The sequence below is a fragment of the Sardina pilchardus genome, chromosome 10, assembly GCF_963854185.1.
Source record: "Sardina pilchardus chromosome 10, fSarPil1.1, whole genome shotgun sequence".
Lineage (NCBI taxonomy): Eukaryota > Metazoa > Chordata > Actinopteri > Clupeiformes > Clupeidae > Sardina > Sardina pilchardus.
Window position 1 is genome coordinate 19,286,748 of NC_085003.1, and position 25,771 is coordinate 19,312,518.

The 25,771-nt window shown below is 41.1% G+C and overlaps 1 protein-coding gene across 8 annotated transcripts; it reads left to right on the plus strand.

Annotated features, from left to right (window-relative positions):
• The first annotated feature begins 407 nt into the window (after positions 1–407).
• Positions 408–24,889, plus strand: ppp6r3 (protein phosphatase 6, regulatory subunit 3). 8 transcript variants are annotated; one of them, XM_062546855.1, is made up of 27 exons: positions 408–585; positions 3,918–3,993; positions 4,876–5,051; positions 5,486–5,719; positions 6,893–7,079; positions 9,382–9,519; positions 9,775–9,840; positions 9,937–10,049; positions 10,656–10,769; positions 11,607–11,736; positions 11,921–12,073; positions 12,211–12,369; positions 12,472–12,536; positions 13,143–13,258; positions 13,682–13,767; positions 14,073–14,159; positions 14,424–14,521; positions 15,799–15,853; positions 17,847–17,977; positions 18,826–18,941; positions 19,035–19,230; positions 20,815–20,912; positions 21,313–21,493; positions 21,982–21,999; positions 23,766–23,885; positions 24,025–24,111; positions 24,286–24,889. In XM_062546855.1, exons 4-27 carry the CDS (start codon positions 5,493–5,495, stop codon positions 24,335–24,337), a joined length of 2,793 nt encoding a protein of 930 aa, XP_062402839.1. In that variant the 5' UTR covers positions 408–585; positions 3,918–3,993; positions 4,876–5,051; positions 5,486–5,492; the 3' UTR covers positions 24,338–24,889. The 8 variants fall into 8 exon arrangements, with proteins under 8 accessions (XP_062402839.1, XP_062402838.1, XP_062402840.1 ...); XM_062546854.1 differs by lacking the exon at positions 3,918–3,993; XM_062546856.1 differs by lacking the exon at positions 3,918–3,993 and having other exon boundaries at positions 21,316–21,493.
• Positions 24,890–25,771: the final 882 nt, after the last annotated feature.

The window sequence follows — 25,771 nt, forward strand, 5'->3', positions numbered from 1 at the left end:
GGCACTTTGCATATTTTAGGCATGCATGCCAAGCAGAGTTTGGTTGTAGCGATGACTGTCGTTGGGCGTGACCAACGTTTCCCTGATCCAATCGGTCAACCGTTTCCAGTTCTAGACAGTGGCTGGGTGTGTTTTATTGCATTGGGTGGATTCTCCCACTCTCGTTCCAAAATGGCGAGTTAGCTCTATGTAGTTTCGAAAACGCGCAGAGAAAACACTGACATAAAGTAGAAGATCGATGGGTTCCTCTTGTTGTAAGTGACATGTAAGATCACAAATCAGGATGCAGCCATAATAAGGTTTTGGTATGATTGATATATACGTAAACCAATAACTATCCAGCTATCAGTTTGATTGACATCTATGGTAGTTCTAGTGGGGGAAGGGGCTGTAGAAGTTGATATAACCGCCATCTTGAAAAGTGCCCTCTGATGGTCTACCTTTTCGCGCCTGTCAGAATCTGTTGTAAACAGGTTATTGTGCTCACAAAATTCGCGAGGTGATCGCGTTTTAATTTCAGTAACATTTTATTTAAAGGATTGTCTAGCTACATGTCGGGGACTCGCCTTAAACCGCTCTTAAACGGTACGTACATTCCTGCCCATGTAATTCTCACAAGCGACGGTAGGAACGCTAGCTATGTAGCTAACTAGCACGCTACTTGAATAGCTAAAGGATGTTACTTTTTACCTTTTACAGTCTATGCTTTTTACTGGTATCAGCTAGCTAGCTAGCTAGTATTAGCTAGCTATTTCGAAATGGTTTGCGGATAAAGGACGAATTGCAGCATCACATAGTAACAAATGTTACGATTTAACCTAATTTTAAACAACGATGTCTCGTTAAGTAATATTTCCTGAGATTGAACTCCAGTGTGGTTTGTTTGCAGCCTGTATTTTTTCACCGAAACCTGCTCCTATGTAAGGTTTTACGTTAACGTTACTAGGTGGTTATCGCTAGCGTCTAGCTTCCAGTCGGACAAACATGTAGCATTAGCAATGTTTAAGGCAGTAGCCAGTGGTAGCTCGGGTAAATTGAGTTGAAATCGACTGAACGCTGTCATGCATACGTATTTACGACAGTGTTTATTGTGTAAAAGAATGCTGCAATAAATGATAGCTTTTGGTGATCACAAGCAGTTCACGTTAATAGCATCGGTCACAGTTCCTGTTGACGTGGTAACGTTAAGTCAATGTGAAAATCGGTGAACTTAACGTTAGTGGTTTATTACTGCTAGCCGTCATAGCTAGCTTTAAAATGCCGACTGGAGCTTGTGATGTTGACTGGTGTCACTGAGAGAGTTCATGTCTAAGCAATAGGCCTCAACTGGTTGCCTGTTTAGTTGGCATGTAAAGTTAAACAAGTAAAACGATCGCTTCATTCAGCATCTAAGCTGTAAGAACAGTTGTTGTATATTCACATATGACTGTCTACAAAGGTAAGTGCAGCAAATAGGACCTATGTTGTCAACCTTGATCGAGGTTCCTAGAATAGTTAGCAATAGCATGGTGCCTAGCAGTTACCCGAAAAAGATTATCGTCACTTCCTACTTAAGTAGCTTTCAGGTTAACTTTCAAAAATGCTTTGCAAGCTTAATTTACCAACTAGCGTCAATAACCCTTTAAAGGCCACGGTAAATGTGTGTTACTTTTTGTTGTCACTAGTAATGTAATTCCATGTAAATTGTTAGATAACGTTATTATGAAGTCTGGTTTACAGTTCGAAAGTGTTGTGTGACTGATCAGGCCGCATTCAACGAAACCGGCTTGCTTTCCTGTGATCGGTCTGGCCAGACGACGTTGCGGTCCAAGTTACCTTTTTTACACGCACCATCAACGTTTGTTAACTAGCTGAAGATTGTTATCATGGGAAAGTAGGATGGTGGTGTTGTAATTGTCCTTCCCTAGTCCGCAGTCAGAAGCGTAGCTCACAACATTATTTTGCGCTCAGTATTTCGAACATGTTGACGCTAACGTTACTTCTTGGGTGATCGCTAACGTTGTCAGTTATGTAGCCTGGTTTGCCCATAAGTTAAGCCTCTCACTGACTTATCTACCAATTCTTCGAGCGTTTCATTTATGCTGCCTGGGTTGTAAATGCAGGGGAACGAGTTAGGCCATTTCATTTACTGCGTTGGTAATCATGAATCGACGTGGTAATGTGTGGCTGTTGGTAGCTAGTGTGGTCCAGTCACGCGATCTTGGGGATTTCTGTAAGACTTAACGGAGATTTGTAATTTGACGAAGAACCATAGAGTAGGGGAATTATGTATAGCACCTTCTGAAATGGTTCATGGTCAGCTTTTAAATACAAGCGATATATGCTCAATCAAAGGCAGCACAGATGTTATATTCTGCAGCATCCATACAGTGGCTCTCTAACAACTAGCGATCGAATTTGAAAGACATGTCGAACTAATGTTTACATGCGTGGGTGGTGAACAGCAGCCCAGTGTTATAGTGTTTGCTATCTAGAACTTGACAGATTTTCACGGTTAGAGGGATTGTATGTAAACAGATGGTCTGGATACTCAGAACACTGGTATTCAGTAGTGCTATTAAGTGTAAATGCACTCGTCGTCTTGGAAGCTTATGCTGTTGCTCAGGTAGAGCTGTAACTTAGTGTCCACAGCTCTTACCTTTGCAGGTATCTGGCCTGAAGGAGTCTTGTTTTCGCTCTTCCACTCAGGACTTTGAACTGTGGAACCGTCATTCATATAGACTACATATAAATCCATATATATGGACAGATTAATTGAACTGTTCATCTTATCTGCTACCACTTGGCATATCTTCATTATTTGTATTCTATTAAGGGTAATTTAGTTTGATTGCTGACAATGATTTAGTATAATTGTATGTGTGTAGGTAAGACACTTACTATTGTCAGTCCAATTGACACAGCAAGTGTGTTTTGGTGTTCTTTTATATTTTGCTGTTTTGACACTTGAACAGTGAAAAGGCTTGGCAACTCATCCTCTAATTGGAAGGGTCTGGAAAGAGGCCAGTGTCAATGCTCCTTCAGCCCAACCCCCATCTCCTAGTCTATTAATAAGCTTGCTTTCTTTCGTCATTCATGATCTGTCAAGATGGCTGTGCCATTGCCCTTAAACCCTGTCCATGCCTTGTTTTTATTTTATTTTTTGGAAATGGGTAAGCTAATTAGATGCTTTTTGGCCTGGTTATATATAGACTGTCTAGCATGAAGATCCTGCTGGTCTGAAAATAAAGATACAGAATATTTGTTTTCCAAACCTTTCTCCTTCATGCAACACATTTGGCTCCAACGCGGGTCTACTCAGTGATGGACTTTTCTTCTGTACTTCCCGAATATTCGGTATGGGTTAAGCACTGCATGTCATTCCCATACTTGATTTCATCTTTTCGCATCTACAATTAAGCCCAAAGACATTTAGTTTTGGAAAAGAGAATAATAATCCATCACATCCCACATGCATCTCTTTATTGGTGGTGGAAGCCAGCAAGGTCGAATAGGATGTACCATACAGGTATCATTTAGCATATTTTTAATTGATAGGAACACTCAATAACTTGATGCCTAAGATGTTTGCAAAATAAGCGTTACAAACACAGTACTCTTTCATATCAATCTGTCAAATTTGGGGAAAGAAATCTGTTTAATTGACATAAATGGGTGTGTGCGCAATTATTGATGGAAAGCAGATGCTCCAAAAAAGAGACTCCAGGCTGACATGCAGGCACCGTGTGATTTTGACAAGTGGTAAGCGTGTCCTGTGTCATCACTGCCATTTCTCTGGAGCTGATGAGTGAAGGGCTATCTGAGTGTGCACTGAGGGTAGAATGAGCAGTCTTCAATTGTGTATGTCTCAAGAAATGTGTCATCAGATTTGAAGACGTTCTCATTAACCTTTAAATGCTATTTTTACTTTATTTCAGTGCTGGTCATCTACCTGTATGCTTATTTTGAGATGTTCCAGTTGACTGGCTACGACTAGAATTCTTCTCCTTAAAAGTATACACAACATTTTTACCACCATAGTTAACGGTGTTTTTGTTTAATGCTTAGTATGACAAAATTGTGTTGTATGTCAAACCAAAGCTAAATGCTTTAGCCTAGACAATGATTTTGGAGATTTAATGGGGCACATGTCCGATTGTAAGATGATTCTAACACAGAAGTGGCTGGAGTAATGACAATAGCATGAGTGATGTGCTTTTTAGAATGTATGTATTTATTTTTTCCTTATTGCTGCAGCTTGTTGTCACAATGCGTTCACGCTACAAGGTTAGGAGCTGCTGAAATGTCAAGATATTTAGCCTGCATGATATTGGTGCAGTGTCTGCGAGGCGTTGATTGTGGCTTTTTAGACCTGGCAATTGAGTGCCGATTTGCCAGTGCTTGGTGACCGACAGCTAGACGACTGTGAGGATTCACTAAATTTGAGAGAGAGGGATTAGAATTCCAGACTGTACCTTGAGGATGACCAAATATCTTAGTCCTTTCAGACACTTTGCGATTCTTAAATGCTTCAAAGTAATTCAGGGGAAGTTTTATTTTTTATTTTTTTAAGAAAGCAAGGTTTGCAGCTAGCTGCTTTCCTAGATTGGTATTTGTTTGCTGGATGCACAAGTCTTGATCAAACCTAAGAAGCAAAATATTACAAGGAGGTCATGAACTTTTTGTTCATCAAAATTTTTCCATCCAGTACCCTAGTTCAGACTTTCCTTATATGACGGTAGACCTAACATGGAGCAGCAAACACCAAACCTAACATTAACAGTAAGCCATCATGCATGGAAGAGTTGTTGTATTATTAATTTGCTCCATGTGAAGTTCTGCTGGATATGTGTATGCATATGTGTGAGCTAAAATGTACTCTCTCATGTGTTTCAGGTGTGTGTTAACTGTGGGCTGTGGACGAGGTGTATTTCTGCTGCATGTGTCCTGTTCTTAAGGATCTCTCGTCTCTGCTGACCGTGGTGCCTGTGATGGGCCAGAAGTCCCAAAGAGCACAAGAATTATTTTATTTTTAATCTGAATTTTTACCATCGGGGCGCTGCTTCGTTCAGGTATATACCAGAAAAACTTTTTCTGAAGTAGGTGAAATAAAATGAATCCTTACTCTTTATGGGTAGGGTTTCATGGTGGGACACATGTTTAAGAAAAGATGTTTAAAGAAAACTGCAGCGCTAATTTCTTTATTGGTTATATTGCAAGGAAATGTCGAAAGAGCATAACCTCTCAGCCTATGGTGGCTTTGTACATTGTCTGACAAATAGGAAGATATTTATTCCATCCCAGTCATCCATTTGGCCTCTTGTTGCCAACAGTTTTCCCATTAGTGTCCCTTATACAGTCTGTTGCCACCTCCTATTAATGATCTAATCAATTATGATTTAATCAAATTCATTTGGGTAAAAAAAAAAATTGAACCACAAACACTCTCCTTCATTTTTCCTCCATCACTTTGATCTTAACATGTCTTTTTGGTTTGGCTTCTCAGGGGCACCATGTTTTGGAAGTTTGATCTGCACACAACGTCCCACATTGACACACTCCTAGAGAAGGAGGATGTAACCCTGATCGAGGTTATGGATGAGGAGGATGTCCTGCAGGAATGCAAGGCCCAGAACCACAAACTCGTCGAGTTCCTATTGCGCCCACAGTGCATGGAGGACCTGGTGAGCTACATTACCCAGGAACCCTGTGACGACGTGGAGGAAAAGATTAGATACAAGTAAGTTCAGACCATTTCTTTATTTACTTACTCTAGAGCAGAATTTCTCACCTGTACATTGGATGTAGCATCCTGCCACGGCTAATGTTCTTAAGGGACTTTTGTGTCCCTTAAAATGTTGACGTTCTCTGTTGAAATTGCTGGCATTGACACTTCCATATGCACCTGCCTGGACTATAAACATGCTAGAACCGAGAGCTCAAAGGTATTAGCCTTCAGTTTTATGTTTATGGTGATGTTGACAGCGAAGAGTCTCGAGACATTTTATAGAACCCTAGATAAAGGCACACACCCATCAGTGGCAAGGAAGAAAACTCAAAATGGGACCCACACCTTAAATGTTTGTTTGCTGTTACTAGGGGTGTCAGGATTCTCCAAATCTTCTACTCGATTTAATTTTCGATTTTTAAAGTCACGATTTGATTCGATTTTCAATCTTTTTTTTTATTTATTTTTTTAAGTTTTTCATTAACAAATTCCTCATGTTATTTACTTTTTTTGGCCTTTTACTATTCTGTTTCGGGTGGACTTGTATTTTGAAAGCCCTTTTTATTTTGAAACCATTCCAACCATGAGTTTGTAAACAGAACAAAAGATAAACATAGACGTGAACATAGTGAAATTGAACATCACAGAATGATAGTTTGATTGTTTGAGCACACTTCAAAGAGTTCCAAGGTTAGTGTTCATGGGATATGTATTTATCAATGTGCATTTTAAGCCTTGAAGTCATTTTGGACTGTAACAAGAGCATATTTTCTCTTGCTTAGTTGAGCAGGCCAACTTAGTGTTAATTGACGTGAATGAACGACAAAGTACTTCCATACCTATGATTTCAAAGTAGTAGGGGTTTAGAGTTCGGTTGGTTGATGTGTACTTTTTAATTGGCTGCAGCCTAACATTAGGGGAGTGTTGATGCTGCAGTTCAACACGTGTGTGTGTGTGTGTGTGTGGGGGGGGGGGGGGGGGGGGCATACATGCCAGAAGTGACATTTGGGGTGTGGCAGGGAATCGTCATTTGGCTTGTATACTCCGTGACCGTGAGCCATTCTGCCTTGTGAAACAGTTTTAAAGCTCAAGCTGAAATATTTGACCTTTTCATACAAACTGGAACTGAAACAAAAGCATTGCCATTGATGCCATTGTGATGAGCGTGTTGTGCGTTTCCCTCAGATACCCCAACATATCGTGTGAGTTGCTGACGTCTGATGTCGGGCAGATCAACGACCGCCTGGGGGAAGATGAGGGGCTCTTGATGAGACTCTATGGCTTCCTACAGAATGAGTCCCCACTCAATCCCCTACTGGCCAGCTTCTTCAGCAAGGTCCTCAGCATCCTTATTGGCCGCAAGCCAGAACAGGTAATCCATTCTGTGTCCAGTCGAGGCAACTGAGCTTTATACAGCCCATTACACAGATTGTGCATAACAACATAATGTTGTGGATGTACTTGAGTGTTTTTTGAGAAGTCATGCCATGTATGAATGGCTAGCTGTCATATGGCTAATGTGGTTTTCCAAGAAAATATAAGGTTTGTATGTCAGACTCATCATACTTGTATACTCAAACTCAAGTTAGTATGCAGACTTGTAAAAACAGTGTATTCATAGGCATCCAGCAGTAGTTCAATACATTGTTTTTTTTAATTGTCCTCAGGACAACTTGGTGTTGCTTTTCTCCTTTAAATTCAGGGTTTCCCGCAGCGCTTTCCTGCTAAGGCGGCCGCCTTAACAACACAGGGCTGCCGCCTTAACTAGCGAATTCAATAAATAAATAAATAAATAAATATATTATGTATAGTGATATTCGCCGTATTACTCTGTCATGTTTTCTCCCTGTCATTCCAAACCGTAGCCGCTAGTCTCCCTTCTCTGTAGAACGCATACAAAAAATAAACTTTTTCAAATCGAGTTGGCCTATGCGCTCAGGCGACGCGCTCATACAGCTCAACAGAGTATTTGATATCAGGTCAGGTGCCACTGCCACGCATATCTCAGAGTGACTGCGAACACAAATAGCCTAAACCTAGCTAGATTTGACGACTCTCACAGGAATGGTTCTCCGTTGAATCTACCAAATGTGTGGGATGAGCGGCATAAAAGATAAAGCGCAACACTTTTGAGCGCTTTATCTTTTTTTTATCACTCGTCTACTATGAATGCATAGCCCACTGCATCTTGTAATGTGACAAACACTTGTGCCATCTAGCCTACAGCTAACAACAACTTGTGACGGCTATTCATTCACGTGTTGTAAAATACTGAAATTGTGAGGTTTACACAGGCTAGTTTAAACTTTAAACTGTAGCCTCTTGTCTCCCGTTTCATTCATCCCGACCGGGCGGGACGCACGTTTCCGTTTTGTAGAAATAATTCCTGAATGTTTTTGTTCAGAGCTGAACATGCAACTGTATTTGACAGATGACAGATTTGGGTGCTAGTGACAAAATATTAGCGTTCAATGCGGTACGATCTCGCTAATTATGTTTTAAAAAGCATTAAAAACGTTCCGGCTCTCTTATGCTATATGAGCAACAGGCACGCACAATATACAGCTTCAATCAAAGAATTAGGCAAACTGTTCAATTATGAACTAGCTCTAATTTAATTAAAAGCTTTTTAATGAAGACGAAGAGTGCCTTGGATTTCTTCAAAACTTTTCAATCAAAGAATTGCAGCTTTAGGCTACTAAATCACAATTCACTAACTTTACCATACAGTCGCAATGTTACATTTTCATACAGTTTCATCTTTATTTCATGGTATATTCTAAAATATCCACCATTACAAATATTCTTGGTTTTAATAGAATATTATAATATTGACTGGCTTTAAAATATATCCTATGGTGCTATGCTGAGCAGTGCAAATGTTTTGAAAGATACAAAAGGCCCTGTATTGGAGTTGTAAACTTACACTTTTAAGGTATAATATTGTCAAAGTTGTGTTAATGATGTTTAATTGGTTGCTGATACAATTAAATCTGATACAATGAATGTGAAATCCAGGTATATTGCTGTCATTACTGTCAAAATTCAACATTTTCAACATTAATGAAATGCTGACAGCCTACTAAATTTTTACTTCAGCTGACCTCCTTGTCTTAAAGTAAATCAGAAAAGAAGTTATTTAGACAAGTGTGTGCTAGACTGCTCCTGTAGCCAACAATCCCCTCTCTACCCTTTGGGAATTGAACTGTTATATGATCCTTGGTGATGTAAATTATGAAAACCTCTTTCTTTGGTTGGTCTTGATGCGGCCTTGACTCCTTTAAGACTCGGATTCGACTCCAACTTGCTTCCTAAAAGACTCGGTCGTTGTCACTCGGTCTCGGCTGCAGTTAAACCAACGGTCTCGGACCCCCCCCCCCCATCGTAGGACAGTGGCGGCGATGCGGCGGGGACGCTACGGCGACGCCCCCTTCCCCTGGACAGACACCACCTTAACTAACACATTTTCTGGGGGAAACCCTGAAATTGTACTGTTGCCTTGAATTTGATACCTGAATTTCAATACTGTTGCCTTTATCTAAAAAAGGTTTTAATACCTGAGATTCAAAAGGTTAAACAAATATTTTACGGTTGCCAATATTGTATCCATTTTTGTGTGCTTACAGTCTCAACCTCCCTCACCTCCTTTCTACTTGGCTGTGTGTTTCTGTTAGATTGTGGAGTTTCTTCGAAAGAGGGAGGACTTTGTGGATCTCATGATCAAACACATAGGCACCTCTGCCATCATGGACCTGCTGCTGAGGATGCTCACCTGCATTGAGCCTCAGCAACTCAGACAAGATGTTTTAAACGTGAGCGCTTCTCCTTATGTATTCCTCCTGCTTCTGTGTGGCTCTGCAAGTTCAGGTTTCCGTTTAACGTAAAGTTCCCATCTCATGAAGATATGTTGGTGTTTGAATAATTGCTTTGAATTAAAGGTATGATTTGTAAAATGATTGATTTTATGAGTTTTGATGCTTTGTGAGCCTTGTGAATATAGTGCTGCATTGTTCCAGTGTGCTATTTGCAGTTCCTCAATTGTCCCTTCTCTCATTTTGTCCCCACAGTGGCTTAATGAGGAGAAAGTCATCCAGCGTCTAGTTGACATGGTACAGCCATCTCAGGATGAAGATGTGCGTATTGGCTGTCCTTTACACCCTTCCTCATGTATTTCCATCTTGTGCCGTTTTTCCTGGTTTATCTGACTACTGGCTCTTGTCTCCCCGCAGAGGCACTCAAACGCGTCTCAGTCTCTGTGTGAGATCATCCGGCTGAGCAGAGATCAGATGTTCCAAGTGCAGGGCTGCTCAGAGCCGGACCCTTTGCTGGCCACACTGGAAAAGTACGATTGTCTCCGTTGTTTCACATTGTAATGTCAACTGACCGACTGTCGGTTGTGCTTAGACTGTCATGATGTTGATCTGGTATTTCTAGGTCCATGTGGTCAGAGTCATACTTCATCACTTTAACTCTTTAGGATGGAATGTAAAGTCCTCTCAAGGGAGTTTGATTAAAGTACCAGCTCACACAACCCACTCGTTAATATATTAAAAGAAACAAGGAACCGAAGTTGTTGCGTTGCCCTCATCAGTATATACGGGTGCTGCAGCTGCTACCTAAACATAGACCACGAGGCTGACAAGTTGCAAATTGTGTGTAAATAAAAACACACACTATGCATATTAACTTATTACAATACGCTTTAATTTTTAATTGTTGTCATACCGGTTTAGTACTCGGATGTTTTGACCAACAGCAGTAAATTACTTGCTGTGCCATGCCTTGCAAATAGTTTTTTTTAACCACACTCTATTTTTGGCTCAGCAACAGGGTTTCAAAACATCTTTGGTTTGAGTGAGACTGATACAGTACGCTGGCTGTGATATGTTGAAATAAAAAGTTAAATGCTAGGAACTGTTTTCTGACCACTTTAAATGATTTATTGTAGGCAAGAAACATTGGACCAGCTGCTGTCCAACATCTTTGACAAAGAGAAGAACGAATCGGCCATCGTCAGCGTGATCCAGATTCTGCTCACGCTCTTCGAAACACGGAGACCTGCGTAAGGCCCTCCATATGTGTCTCAAAGTTATGGCATCCCTGTCATAGTTCTGTTCCCTCATATGTTCCTCAAAGTTATGGCATCCCCGTCATAGTTATGTTCCCTCATAGGTGTCTCAAAGTTATGGCATCCCTGTCATAGTTAAGTTCCCTCATATGTTCCTCAAAGTTATGGCATCCCCGTCATAGTTATGTTCCCTCATATGTTCCTCAAAGTTATGGCATCCCCGTCATAGGTATGTTCCCTCATATGTGTCTCAAAGTTATGGCATCCCCGTCATAGTTATGTTCCCTCATATGTTCCTCAAAGTTATGGCATCCCCGTCATAGTTATGTTCCCTCATATGTGTCTCAAAGTTATGGCATCCCCGTCATAGTTATGTTCCCTCATATGTTCCTCAAAGTTATGGCATCCCCGTCATAGTTATGTTCCCTCATATGTTCCTCAAAGTTATGGCATCCCCGTCATAGTTATGTTCCCTCATATGTGTCTCAAAGTTATGGCATCCCCGTCATAGTTATGTTCCCTCATATGTTCCTCAAAGTTATGGCATCCCCGTCATAGTTATGTTCCCTCATATGTTCCTCAAAGTTATGGCATCCCCGTCATAGTTATGTTCCCTCATATGTGTCTCAAAGTTATGGCATCCCCGTCATAGTTATGTTCCCTCATATGTTCCTCAAAGTTATGGCATCCCCGTCATAGTTATGTTCCCTCATATGTGTCTCAAAGTTATGGCATCCCTGTCTGTTGTTTGTTATGGTATCCCTGTCTGTTGTTTATGCTGCTGAGCTGATTGGAGGTTCCTTGTTGGTTCTGTTGACTTCCCACATGTAGCTTTGAGGGCCACCTGGACATGTGTCCTCCAGGCATGAACCACCCCTCCTTCTCAGTCAACCAGAGCATCCTGGAGGCCGTCAGGCCTCGACTGAAAGACTTCCACCAGCTACTCCTGGATCCTCCCAAGGTGAATGTTGTGAATATTACTTTCATTTTGAATGAATTATGCCATCACAAATTGTTTCCACCTTGTTTGTCTAACTTAACTATTCTGAATTCAGATTAACTGAAGACATTTCCAAGATCTCTCCAACTTTGTCAGGAAATTAGCCTGGTGTGAATCGTCATTAACTCTTATCTTGTGTCTTCAGAAAACACTTATGAAAACCACTTGGGGAGTCTTGGACCCTCCGGTGGGCAACACCCGCCTCAATGTGGTGCGACTGGTGGCCAGTCTCTTGCAGACCAATACGCATATCATAAACCAGGAGTTGATTAACCTCAACACTCTAGGAGTCATACTTGTAAGTGGGACATTGGGTGTTAACATTATTGTCTAATTATATTATTATAGAATGTATTGTTGTAAGGATGAATTCAAATGCTCAGTTATTTGTAGCAGCATTACATTCTTAACTCGTGCCACTTTCTATCCTTACAGGATATGTACTTTAAATACATATGGAATAACTTCTTGCACATACAAGTAGAAATTTGCACTGCAATGATCTTAGCAATGCCTCCAGCCCAAAGTGAAACTCCCGAAATTAACAGAGAGCAAGACCAAGAGCCTGTCAGGGAAAACCACCTCATCAAACATGTGAGAAGTTCCCCCATTTGTCCTTGTATTTATGTTGCTGCTTGATCATGTCTTATTGATTATTAAACCAAAACAATTGTTTTTGTTCCTTCCCATATGCAGCTCTTTCAGAAGTGCCAGTTACTACAGAGAATCCTGGATGCATGGGGCTCGAACGAGAAGGAACAGTAAGTGGAGTTGCACTTCAGTAATAAGGACAAGAACAAAACTTAAGTATATATAGAGACATGTTCAGAAAGTATTGATTTGATAATGTTGTACAAGGCTTAAAATCCTCAGGCACTGTGCAGAAATTCAGGTGTTGACCAGGCTGTTTAAGATTTTATACAATTTATGCAATTATATTTTTTGACTATTTCTGATAATATGAGGCACAGAAATGTCCTTGCTTTAAAGGGACATTTCACCAATTAGCATTAAGCTTTTTATCTTTAGAAAACCAGTCATGTTTCAGTTTGCCTTGAGATGGGAGAAATACGGATTCAAAGAAACCCATGAATAGGACTTCCTGCTTTCAATGATGTAAAATTATGATTTTTACATCATTGAAAGCAGGAAGTCCAACATTGAAATCTGTATTTCTCCCATCTCAAGGCAAACTGAGGGAATGATGCATGACTATTCAAAAACATGACTGGTTTTCTAAAGATGCAAAGCTTAATGCTAATCGGTGAAGTGTCCCTTTACTCCCTGTGTTGCACCATAGTCACACTAACTGATGTGTGGTTTATCTGGAAGAGATGATAAAGAGCTGTCTCTCCGCTGTTTTTCAGGGCCGAGGGTGGACGTCGGAGAGGCTACATGGGCCACCTAACCAGAATAGCCAACTCTATCGTGCACAATGGCGACAAGGGCCCCAATGGGGCTCAGATCCAGCAGCTCATCTCAGGTGAGAGATCCATCCTCTGATGACCGCTAGTGATGGGCCATTGTAACTGTACGTACACACCGCCGGCGACTTGAGCTTCCATAAGTTCTGGGCACCCTGTCAAGGACGCCGTAGGAAGCTTTGGATGCTTTGGCCACTCTGACATGGTAGCATTCTATGTTCGTTGCTGGTCGTTTGGTTGCTGAACCGCGTCATAGCTCATTACCATAAAGTTGAGCCACTTTCAACTTTCTCTGGTCGCTCAAGACGGCCAAAATGCGACGCAGACGGATTGGTCGCTGCTGGCAGCTGAGAGAAGCCGGCTTCCATTGAAAATGAATGACTTCCGGAATCTTTAGAAGCTCAAGTGGGCGGCGGTGTGAACGTACAGTAAAGCTTTTGCCTTACTCATATGCCCATCTTCTCATCTTCTCATCTCTCCAGAGCTTCCAGAGGATGACCGAGAAAGATGGGAATCCTTCACTTCTGGCCAGCTATCAGACACGAATAAGATTAACACTGTAGACTTGGTGAGTGTTGTTGAAGTCATGAACAAAAGTGGACATGGTGTTGAGTCTGCTATAATGTGGGTCCACTGCGCACACACTGACATATGGGGTGCTCCTTTTTACAGCTCAAAATGGCAGCCAAAGTAATTTAGAATTAAGTAATTTATATTTCATTGGATGTTTATTTTGAGTAATATTATATGTTGAGTATATGCTATATTTTTAGGTAACCTCTGCGAAGACTGCAATTTTTGAATTTGATTTCATGCCTCTATTGCCGTTGAACTATCTGATTTGTAAAATGATTTTCTATTTCCTTTTTATAGGTTAGCACAAACCACATTCACTCATCCAGTGACGATGAGGTAGATTTTAAGGACGGTGGATTCCACCAGGACTCCTCCCTGCAACAAGTAAGTCTGTAACTGCAAGAGCGATCAATCTTCAGTGTCATTTATTTCATATCTTCCGCTCAAATATTTAATACACTAGTCTGATAATGGCTAATTGAGCACAAGCTAAAATTAAACGAATACCCCCCAAAAAACATGTTTTGCATATTATAGCAGTAACCATGAATGTGCATGGATACATTTCTTTGTTCATCAATGGAAAACACATGAAAGCTTTTTATAGTGTCAAGACTATATCATTATCGTTGGTCCTGGGTTTGCCAGGCCTTTTCTGATTATCAGATGCAACAAATGACGTCCAATTTTATTGAGCAGTTTGGCTTCAATGACGAAGAGTTTGCAGATCAGGATGATGTCGTGGAGTGAGTACTGACCATACGTGGTTTTTTTCTCCATATTCTTCCACTCTCCTTCCCTTCTGTAAATGCTCAACAGAATGACCAATTCTAGACTGTGTTGGCACAGATGTTATCGGTTACTTAAAGTCCACAGGAGCCTAAAAATTAAGTGGTGCCATACCGAAGTGGTTCCCTGAAAAACTCCTGACAGTCTTGTAGTTCCTTTTCACCATTTTTCTTTTCTAAAAGGGTGTGGGCTGCAAAGCTGTAAACTGTACATGCAACAAATCACATTCCGGGTGCTTGAGAACTTTGTGGTGTAGAAGGATAATTCTTCTTTTTCTCTGATTGCTTGAAAGAATAATCAAGGCAAATACATTATAGTGTGGGTCTTCTCTTTATTTTCATTGTGGCTAGTAGAGAATACAAATTGGCCAGAACTTCACCTGTTGAAGGTATAGAATCATTGAATCAACATTTTTGCCTTTAGTTGGGTTTTGGTGAATCCTGCCTTGAATCAGAGGGTGGCACTTTTGGCTTTACTTGTGAGATATGTATTTAACAGAAAGAATACATAAGAACGTGATTATATTCCAAATAAGCTTTAAAGCAACATTAAAGCGCTTTTCCTCTGTCCCATCCACGCTATTTGTTTATCCAGCAAATGACGATGTCCACAGAGTATTTTGCATGATTTTATGAAAGTATGATGTATTTCAACATCAAAGCAAGTCAAATTTGTAGTTTTTGATGTCTGATTCCATCAAACTACTGATTGCTACCCGATCTGGTAAACTTACGTAGTGCGGTTATAGCTGATAGAGCACCGCGAAGCGAATACAGAAGTGCCGTTCACCCTGTTACGAGGTGATGAGCCACTGAAATGATTTTGGAAACATTACTTTAGGGTGCAAAACCTCTTTAGTGTTGCTGTAAACATACTTCAGCTTGTTTCAGTTACATTGTGAGCAACATGACTGTTTTATATGGTCTTGTTTGTAAAGCTCCATTAAGTATTGAAAGCTGAAATAAACAAAATTCAACCTTCATACCAGGAGCCTAAACCATAAATCTGACCTTTGCTTGCCGCTTCAGTATGCCTTGGGTAACTTGATTCAGTGATCACCACTAGATCAGGTGCTGTTGGGTTAAAGGGTGGCATTCTGGGTGCAGCCGAGGGTGCATACATTTCTCTTCAGTGGCCTTCACTATTATTCTGAGCATTAGTAGTTTCTATGGTAACCTCTTATTTGTCCATTCTGAGCCATTCGTTAAAACTCTAAACTCTTGTCCTTTTGCAGTATTCCCTTTGATAGAATATCAGACATCAACTTTTCCTTGAATACCAATGAAAGTGTAAGTATGTAACTTCATCCTGATTTAATTTTGGAGGTATAATGTTTTTAGCTTAAAATGTGCATCCTCATTGTTTTTAACCTTCGGGCATACATTTGGTTCTGACAGCCTGATCTATTGACAAAGTTTATCAAATAATGTCCAATATTGAAGTAAAATATGAAAATTGAGCTGAAGTAGGGTCAGTGATAATTAGAAGTTGAACTCAGAGATTATTATGAATTTATTACTGTGACCTTTGATGGACTGTAAAGAACTTCCAATGAGAAGAAGTTGTCATGAGTCAGAAGGAATAGGAGAAACAAGAATTTTAGCAAAAATGCGACCATTCAGGTGGAGGTTTTACTGCATAAGTAACGTTTTTTTTTTTTTTTTACTTTATTTATAAGTAACGGTTTTGATAGTAAACAGTATGATCTGAACGAGTAATGTTATTTCCTCCACGCTCGTAGTCCCCTCTGAGAGGGTGAGAGCGATTGCGCTCAGGATGAGGTGAGGTCAGCTGTTGTAGCGAGGAGGTTAGTGTTGTCTGCACACTAGAGAAACAGATATTTACTGTAACACATGTTTTTGTCTGTTACGATCCTTGGTAGGGGGCAATAGGGTATCTCCATCCGTGTGTGTGCGCTCCGTGTGAATTAGGGATGCAGGGAAATTCTGGACCGAGACAACATATACTGTAAAATAACAATTTGGCCGATAACCGATGCCGATATCTTTCTTTGTTTGTTTACTTCAATTTTGTTGTTAATTATATAGAGTGGAATGAAAAATATTCATAAAAAAATCTAAACAAATTTTCTTTCATACCTTAATATTTACGTAGTGTAGAATTAATATGGCCGATATTGGCCAATACTATTGTTGGCCGATACGTATATCGGTACATCCCTAGATACAATTTATCTATTTATGATTGATCCAGAGGGAAATTGACACAATAACACCAAGCCCAAAACGCATGGTATTGCATTGTAATGTCGCAGGTAGGAACAAGGCCTTTCTGTTGGCTTCAGACTAATTTGATACCACCTTGGTGACCACAATAACACCAGGCCCAAAACGCATGGTATTGCATTGTAATGTCACAGGTAGGAACGAGGCCTTTCTGTTGGTTTCATACCACCTTGGTGTTAATTGGGTACCCACTGCATCGGAAATTGGCAAAAGTGGGAATTCCTACATCGTGTTACTTTAATATTGTGTGGCAAGGGTCTGGGGCCTTTTGATTGCTCTTGTTTTAAGATCCCTTTGTCCAAAGCAACTTACATTATATTTGAACTAAAGACCAAGAAAAGAAACACTGCAGGTCCTCTCTCCAATGCTCCCCGAGAACCTTAACACAGTTTTGTTATTGTTTGGGTGACGGGCGGCTCCCAGGTTTTTGTACAGTGTTCTCAGAGAAAGGAGAGCTAACGGATTGAACGTTTTTTATGTTAGAAATTGCCCTTACCCTACCTGTAATCTGTTGCATTAAATATCTGCTAAATATTTGGAGCATTTTTCCTGCTTTTAAACTCCATATCGAACAGGAAGTGACTAACCAGCAGATAGATCTCAGAATGACCTCAGAATGACTGGCAGCTTCTTTTCATGTTGTACATTGTGGCCGATAAGGTCTAGTTTAAATGTCAAAAGTGTCAAGTCACAGTGGCTTTCATTTTATGTTTAGTACTTTATAAACATTGGGAGGTCTTGGAAGGAATTTATAAAGTTCTTAAAATTGGACTAAATGTTCTGTAAGATCTAGTCCAATCAACTCAAGCATCCAAGTCGGCATTTCAGACCTTTTTTTCAAACTCTTTCAAAGCATTTCCATAGACTAGAAATAATGAAGACCAAGTTCGGCTCTAAAGCATCCATGCATGGCTATGCTAATATTAAGTATTAATTATTCTTGCTGATTTGTTCAGCAAAAAATTATTTGGACACTCTCAGTCAGCCTACCTTTTAGAGGGATGTCTTCACCTCTCACTGTCTTAAATCCCCACAGGCAAATATAGCGCTGTTTGAAGCCTGCTGTAAGGAAAAGATCCAGCAGTTTGAAGACACTGGCTCTGATGAAGAAGACATTTGGGACGAGAAGGATGTCACTTTTGCTCCAGAAGCCCAGCGACGTCCTCGGTATGGCACTCCCCCTCCTGGCCAAACCCCGCAATAGCCCTTCAGTCCTGATTCATATTCACCCAAAGCCAACACATTCATATCACAGTATTTATCTCCCTCAACAATGGAATTCTCTTCTCTGATTGGCTGATGGGGTGGCCATTAACTTCGTATAACCTGCTACCTTTGAAGTAGTTCCCGTATCACACTTGAATATTAATTCGCCAAACTCGTTGCGAAGTTTAAATGAACTGTCACATTGCATCCAAGCTGAAATACAGATGTGCAGAACCATAGTAACATTGTAGCATATGACGGAGGTGGATTGTAGCTAGTTGGATGCCATGTAGGCCTAGGCTATAAAAGTATCGATCTTTCAAAGTTAAAGTTAATCAGAATCCTGGGATATGCCCGCTTGACAACGGGAGAGATAGAACTAACGACTGGCTTTTGGCCATAGCAACCAGCCATTTAGAACTAACGACTGGCTTTTGGCCATAGCAACCATCCATTTAGAACTAGTAACGGCAGTTTTGTCCTGCAAGTAGAAAGTTGATATGTGGCGGAAAGTAGTCCCACAGTCAAGACAGTTTTAGCGATGTTAACAGACGCAACGGTGGAATAAAACTATGTTCTAAATATACAGGTTATGAATACAAACGGGAGATAAGCGGGATAACGGCCTTCGAGGTCGACCGGTTCGATGGAAATAATGGCACGGCGGAGGTAACTCCGTCTCCGTGCTTCGCACGTCGCCGGAGTACTAGACCTCCACCTAGCCATTATTTCCATCGAACCGGTCACCTCGTCGGCCGTTATCCCTTACATGTTTCCCTCTTGTTAACGTGTGGCTCTCTCTGTGGTAGGAGTTCTGGTAGCACTGACAGTGAGGAGAGCACAGACTCTGAGGAGGAGGACGTGAAGCGCGACCCCTTTGAGCCCAGCAGTGCCACCACAGACGACAGGATGGAGGTGGACACGGGTAAGACTGAAGCATCTCCAGGAGACGGCAGTCTCAAGCAAGCCATGGGTGTTCCAAAAAGCGCTCAAATAGGTTTCCCCCATCTTGCGCCAGGTCCCGTGTGGACGGCCAACTTTGACGATATTCCCATGGATACAGGGAACTCTGCGGGGGCTGCTGGAGCTGCCCCCTCGTCCACCACGGGGACCATGTCTGAGCCCACTGGCTGGAGCTCACCTGCTGCTGCCCCCACAGCGCGCGACACAGAGACAAGCTGGGCTGACTTCTCCAGTTTCCCCCCCTCAGTCAGGTGAGCGGTGCTCCAGCCAAAAACATGCAAATTAAGTTATTGTGCTCACACGAGCGGCCATAAACTACGCTTTTCAACGATATGTATATCGAGGGTATTACAAAAACTATCGCCAAGATAACGGCATCCAAAGTTGACATGGTTCTCCCGTCACGATATGCCAGAAGAGGAGGAAATCACCTTTTAAGCGGCGTGGACAACGGGAATGACAGCCAATGTGTTTAATCTTTCCGGGATTAACAGTCAAAACTTATGTTTTTCCATGAAATTTGTTCACGATATGAAACTGTAGACAGTTTACTGTCGAATTATGCGTAAACGTGAAATTCAATATTTTAACCCTGAAGTTTGTTTTGTGGATTTTCTCAATATAGCATTGAGCGCAAAGCGACTGATTTTGCTTTGCAGGGTCACATATTCTACACTAGGGCTGCAACGATGAATTAATTAGTTAATCGATCGTTTAATTAATTTCTAATTATTTTGGTAATCATTTTGGGAGATTCCTCTGACTGCAGATTATCATTTGTATTTTAGCTTTTGGCTCCGTTCAAACGTGGCATCTTTTGTGACCAGAAAAGCTGACCAGGGTTCTTTATCAGTACAAAAAACACTGGCAGCAAAAAGCAGTTGAGGGAGTCTTTTGGGGCCATAAGAATTTGCTGCTACCTGCTCCATTTGAGCTTGTTTGCTTGTTGTCAAAACAAGGCATTTTTGGACAGAAACTTGGGCTTTGGGTAACACTGATGGGTAACACTCATTTTCGACATTTTGTAGATCAAACAACTCTACAATTAATTGAAAATGTAATAGACAGATTAATCGACTATGAAAATAGTCTTTAGTCGCAGCCCTACTCAATACTAATACACAATACTAACGTTGCCAACATGGCTCACTAGCTGGGATTCCATCCAACTGCACATTTTGACTACTCAAATGAGACATCCTGAATGAATGTTTAAAATTGTCACACATTTCTTAATATGAAAAAAGTGTCCTGCTCTCCTGTGCACTGCAATGTAAATGGGTCTGTAAATGGCAGACCTTGTGTTGTGAATGTGTTATTTCCCATTTATTTTCAATATTTCTTTGTCCTTATCAGAATCAAAATCAGTTTTAATTGGCCAAGTATACTTACATATACAAGGTTTTTGACTTCAGTAGATGTTAAAACTCTCAGTACATTCAACAAGTAGACAGGTAGTGGTGCAATAGACATAGCAACATTCAAACAGTAGTAATATAGACACAGACTGTACAATAGACAACAATCACATAGGCACATAGACACCACACAATATCCAAAATACAATATCCAAAATACAACATACAAAGGCATAGTATCAGAACAGTACACATGAGGTGGTGTGTATAAAGTGCAGAAGTAAAGTGCAAGTGTATGCATGTAATGAGTGCAAGATGCATGTGGGTTGATGTGTGTGTAATGTGAGGGATAAGTTGGTGAATGACCAAGGAGAGGGGATGGCCCCAGTTAACTGCCTACTACTACTGTACAACTACACACGTTCTTGAATTCTGCTTTCTGGCACTGATCTTCATGTCCCTTCGCCACCCTTTCAGCCCCAAAGACCCACTGAGATGCAGCTCGCCGGTGGCCATGGAGACGAGCCTAGAGACCGTGGACCCTCTGGGTGTGAACGCACCCATGCAGTCTGAAGGTGAGCCATTTATCTTCAGGTGTCCATGGTCATGCCAGGTGCAGTACTTCATTCTCCACATGTAACTCAGCATGCTGAGTATACCTGTTCACACAATAAGCCTGGGTGCTTCACTGGATACTTGCTTGAGACTTTGTTGAGAAAGTAATATATCTGTCATTGAATTTGTTTTGCATTTAAAACATTTATTGGCAGTTTTATATTATATCTATAAAACTGTATCTTAATATGCTAAAACTATGTGTTCATAAAGTTGTTTTGGTTGAATCAACTCTTGATAAAAGGGGGGGGGGGGGGGGGGTGTAATTTCCAAATTGCCAATTGGTGGTCTAAGATAACTCCAACCAAATGAAATTGAAAGCAAGCCACCCTGACGTGTGCTCCTCCCTGGTGCCCCCAGCAGCAGAGCAGTGGCCTGAAGAGGCGCTCCCCTCTGGGCCCAAAGCTGCGTCTGCAGGCGGCTCGGATGCGGAGGAGGAGCCGGCCGGGGACCGCGTCACGGAGACGGTCACCAACGGCTCCATGAAGGAGACGCTCAGCCTTACTGTAGATGCCAAAACTGAAACTGCTGTTTTCAAGAGGTGAGTGACCAAGTGCTGAGAACTCAGGAGGGGAAAAACACCTCCTGTGCCTTTTCTGTTTTTCGCTTCTTTCTCTCGCTCTCTTCAGTGTCACCAAACATTCCCTCTCTCCCTGCTATAACACGGCCATTCACTTCACTGTGCATGTGGACCTGCCCTGTCTCTGTGTCCGAGCTTTGTCCCCATTCCCCACCCCCACAACGGGAGCCAGCCAGGTGGCAGAGACACCGTCCCCCCTATCTGAAGGGGGACGGGATTTTTACAGTGAGCTACTATTGTAGCAAATTGCATCTGTTTCCTAAGGGCCCACATTTACAGATGTTTGTGTGTGTTTTTTTTTTCTTTTTCCTTCTTTCTTTTTTTGTAAATAAAGAGAGAGAGAGAGAAAACAAACTGTCCTTCACTATCTTTCCAATTCTTTTGAGAACTTGCACCACTTACAATATGAGCTTCCTCTTTCTCTTTGGCGTGCGTGCACGTGGCTTCAGAGTGTTGAAATCTTATCGGTATGTACAGCCAATTGGGGGGGCTAAACCATCTGCCGTGTCTGTTTTTCTGTTGTCCGTTCCTTTGTTTGTTACTCCCAGTGTCAGCCACTAATTGATTTATTTATTTTTATATATATATATATATAAATTGTATGTACATATAATTTATATATATGCACACAAACACATTTATGTAACATTCTTTTTATGTTCTTAATGGTTGTTTCTTCATGTCCATTTGCATGTTAAGAGTTGTCAGTGACTCAAACTGGCCATAGGCCTTCAGCTGTAACCATTTCTGCTCTCCAAGTATTAGCCTAGTGAATGATGTATGCAGCCTATCCTCCACAGAGGACAGGGATGCCTTTTTAAAATGTTAAATAAGACTGGCTGCTTGTATGTCAACGGCAACGCCATAAACACATAAAATTATGTATCGTTGCTTGCAGTTCAAAATGATAAGAACAAAACTGAGTAGGTGATATTTCCCATAAATTGACAGAAAAGTAAAGTATTAGTTTGTAGAATATTGTACTGTAAGTGTTTCTGCCTCGACATAAATTCATGTACAACTGATCTTGTTCACCTGTAGATTCCTTTGCTAATTCTCAAGCTCTAAGCTTTGACTTCCCTTCATTTTTCAGCTTACAAGGGCGCAGACAATCCGGGTACACATACAAATACACTGAATAAAAACATGTATTCCTCTTGTCTGCCACATGGGGTCCCCAAGTGTAATGATCTTGGAGGACTGGTGGTACCTGGTGAATCTTTTGGGTCCTATATCTCATCAAACCAGAGCACTTACATGTCCAGCTTTAGGACCCATGAGTGAGCTTTTAATGCATTGTGCAGTACAGTTGAACAAGGCCCCATGCTATGGATACATGTTAACAGTGAAGAAGAAATGTACCAAGTCAAATATCATATTCCCTGACTTTCACTGAATAAAGAGATGAATTTACCTGAGAATAAAGAAAACAGGCTCCCAATAGGCAGAACACAGGCAAAAGTGCCACCTGAAAAACATTCCATCACCTAAAATAGTCCCAGTACTGGAGATGAGCGTAATGGTTCAATTATGTGATAGAAGTAAGGTAACATTTTAGATTACTCTAGAATTAACATCAGCTAATCTGCTTGAACACATTTATTTGCTGTAAGTGGACATTTGAGAACATTTCTTAGAAGGGAAACAAAGGGAAGTCAAACGGTCAGATCTCTGGTTTTAGAGACGGGGGCCACAAGGGAAGGGCAACAGGAAAACTATTTGTTGTACTCGACTTGTATTGTGTCAGCAACTCCTACGGCTTAATACTCTACAAGCTTCTGTGCCACGTCTACGTTAAGGGACCATTTTTATAAAATAAAACGTATCGGCTGACGTATTAGCGGCTGTTCATTATGATTGTGAGGCAGAGCTGGATAGCTGGCGTGTGGGCTACTGAGCATACCACTCATCCCGTTGTCTCTGCGTAGCCTAAACCAAAGCTTGTTTACCTGGCCCAGTGTTCCGACTAAGAATTGGCATTGGAACTGAATAAACCCCAATCAGATGGAACTCCCTAAGCTTCTCTCCATTTGCTGTACCTTGTGTTGCCTGCTCTTCATGTTGGTTCACTCAACTCCATCTCATCACCCTTCATCTGCACCCATTTGCTTTGAATGTGGTCTGTCCCCATTTTTTGCATGTCTTGTCTGTCGGGTTAAAATCATGAGGGGGAAGGGTTTAGCCAGTGTGTAAAAAGACCACCGTCTGAATGTGTGACCCTTCCCGTTTATAGTAAGGAAGAGAATTTACCTACCTCTGAAGATGGATCCGCCAAGTACGTTGTAGGTGAGAGTGGCGAATCTAAGAGCCCCTGTGCTGCTGCACAGCCTGTTAGCAACTGTCAGAAACCAGGGTAAGCCTCAAACCACTCCAGCTAGTGTAGTTTACATCACATGTACTGATGTTAAACTATTCACTTTTTTTTAATTACACAGCCTGCACTACACATGCACTGACCTTCTGTTACCTTTTTTTATTTATTTCTTTAAAAGTGCTAATTTCGTAGAAGAGAAGGCAAAAGTTCAGAACGAGGCTGTCAATGGTCCCCTTGAAGAAACACCAGTCAAGGATGAAGCCAAGTAAGTCTGCAGTCTTTTCAGAATCGTTTAGGAATTAATTGGATTTAGAAACAGGCTAAACAGGGCATACAGAGGACCTCGCCTCCCAATCATTTTTTATAGTAGAGGTTAAGTTGCAGGTTGCAGACGACAGTTGTGTGTCCATGTGCTCAATCACCTTGCTTTCCCCCACAGAACAGAGCAGTGTGTGCCCTCACCAGACGCAGCCGTTAACGGGCCGGTGTGATGTGATGCGGTGCGACTCTGCCCGCCTGCTCCTGCCCACGCTCGCGCTCTCCAGAAGGGGTTGGCCAGGAGGGGGCAGTGCCAGCCTGGGAGCCTGGGCGGCCGCAGGAGCCACCCACCACCCCTCCTCCTCTCCCCCCTCAACCCAACTTCACCAGATCAGGACCAGCAATATTCATATTAGACAGTTGTACAGAGAGTTTGAACTGTATGGAGAGAAACATACTCTAATTTTTTTCCTCTTTTTTTGCATTCATTTATAAACTGTTGTTCTTATGAGGTGATCTGTCTATCTTGCCACTCAAAGTTAATAGTAATGTTGCTATAGTTAAAATGATTGTATGAATAAAATATTTTATAAAAAGAAAACATGTATACAGAAACAAAATATGAATTACTGAAATATACCAATTGGAACACTTGGTGTGGCCAAATTGTTTTTTGCTTTGATTTTTTTTTTTTTTTTTTTTTAAACAGGGCTTTTTTTCCCCCTCTTGCACAAATCTGGTATTCTGAGTAAAAGCAACACTTACAGTGAAATGTTAATTGGCAACCTATGTTGGTCTGTTTTATTCATGAGGCTGTTATTAGGGGAAACATAATTTTACACATTCAGAAAGATTTATTTTGCCACTGGTATTATTTGTAAATGTTTCTTGTATCCTTTCATGAGCAAGATAGGGGGGAACAAACTTTGGAATAGTTTTTAACTTAATTTATTATGAAAATTTAGTTGTAATATTCTGTTACTAAGAGCCATACACATGTCCTCCCCTACCCTTTCCCCTGTGATCACATTAAACTGTACAAACCCCCTGAAGGAAGAACTGTAGAGGGTGTTCTCCAGTTGCATGTAGCTAGCGAGTTTAACACTTTCTATTGGCTTGTGATGATTGGATCTTACTGTTTTCCAACTGTTCCTGTCTCACTGAAGTCAACCTCTCCACTTGCAAAGTTTTCTGGGAATGTAATGGATATTCCTGAAATGCTTCAATCATGCATAAATCATTGACTTTGATTTCTTTTACTTTTTTTCTTTCATTTTTTTTAATAAAAGGGCATCTGTGCCAGAAAGAATAGGAAAACATAATTTCTATATCCTTTCAGTTAAACATGTCAGTGATTAGGTTTGGGTTTGACCTATTTTGGTTTGGCCATGAATGCATTATACCCTTAAGTACATGCTCTTGTCAATGTTGTCAAGGGTCTATAAGCACTGAACAGTGCCAGCTCATCAGTGATGGGTTTTGGTAGTATGGTACAGGATTCGTGTGATTATAATGGCATTAGGTTTAGTTGGAACTCGCTGCCAGATGTATTATGAAATGGTTGTTAAATTACCATTGTATGTCAGAGCCTGTCTTTTTCAGTAACTTCCCAGTTTCCTGAAACTGGTAAGCTTTATATTATGTCTAATCCTCCCCATTCACTTGTG

Excerpts from the sequence above, each read along its gene's own strand:
- ppp6r3 (XM_062546855.1), top strand. The coding sequence starts at position 5,493 with ATGTTTTGGAAGTTTGATCTGCACACAACGTCCCACATTGACACACTC. Across the intron at positions 12,074-12,210 it reads ACACTCTAGGAGTCATACTT|GATATGTACTTTAAATACAT; the intron begins GTAAGTGGGACA and ends CTATCCTTACAG. Across the intron at positions 12,370-12,471 it reads AAAACCACCTCATCAAACAT|CTCTTTCAGAAGTGCCAGTT; the intron begins GTGAGAAGTTCC and ends TCCCATATGCAG.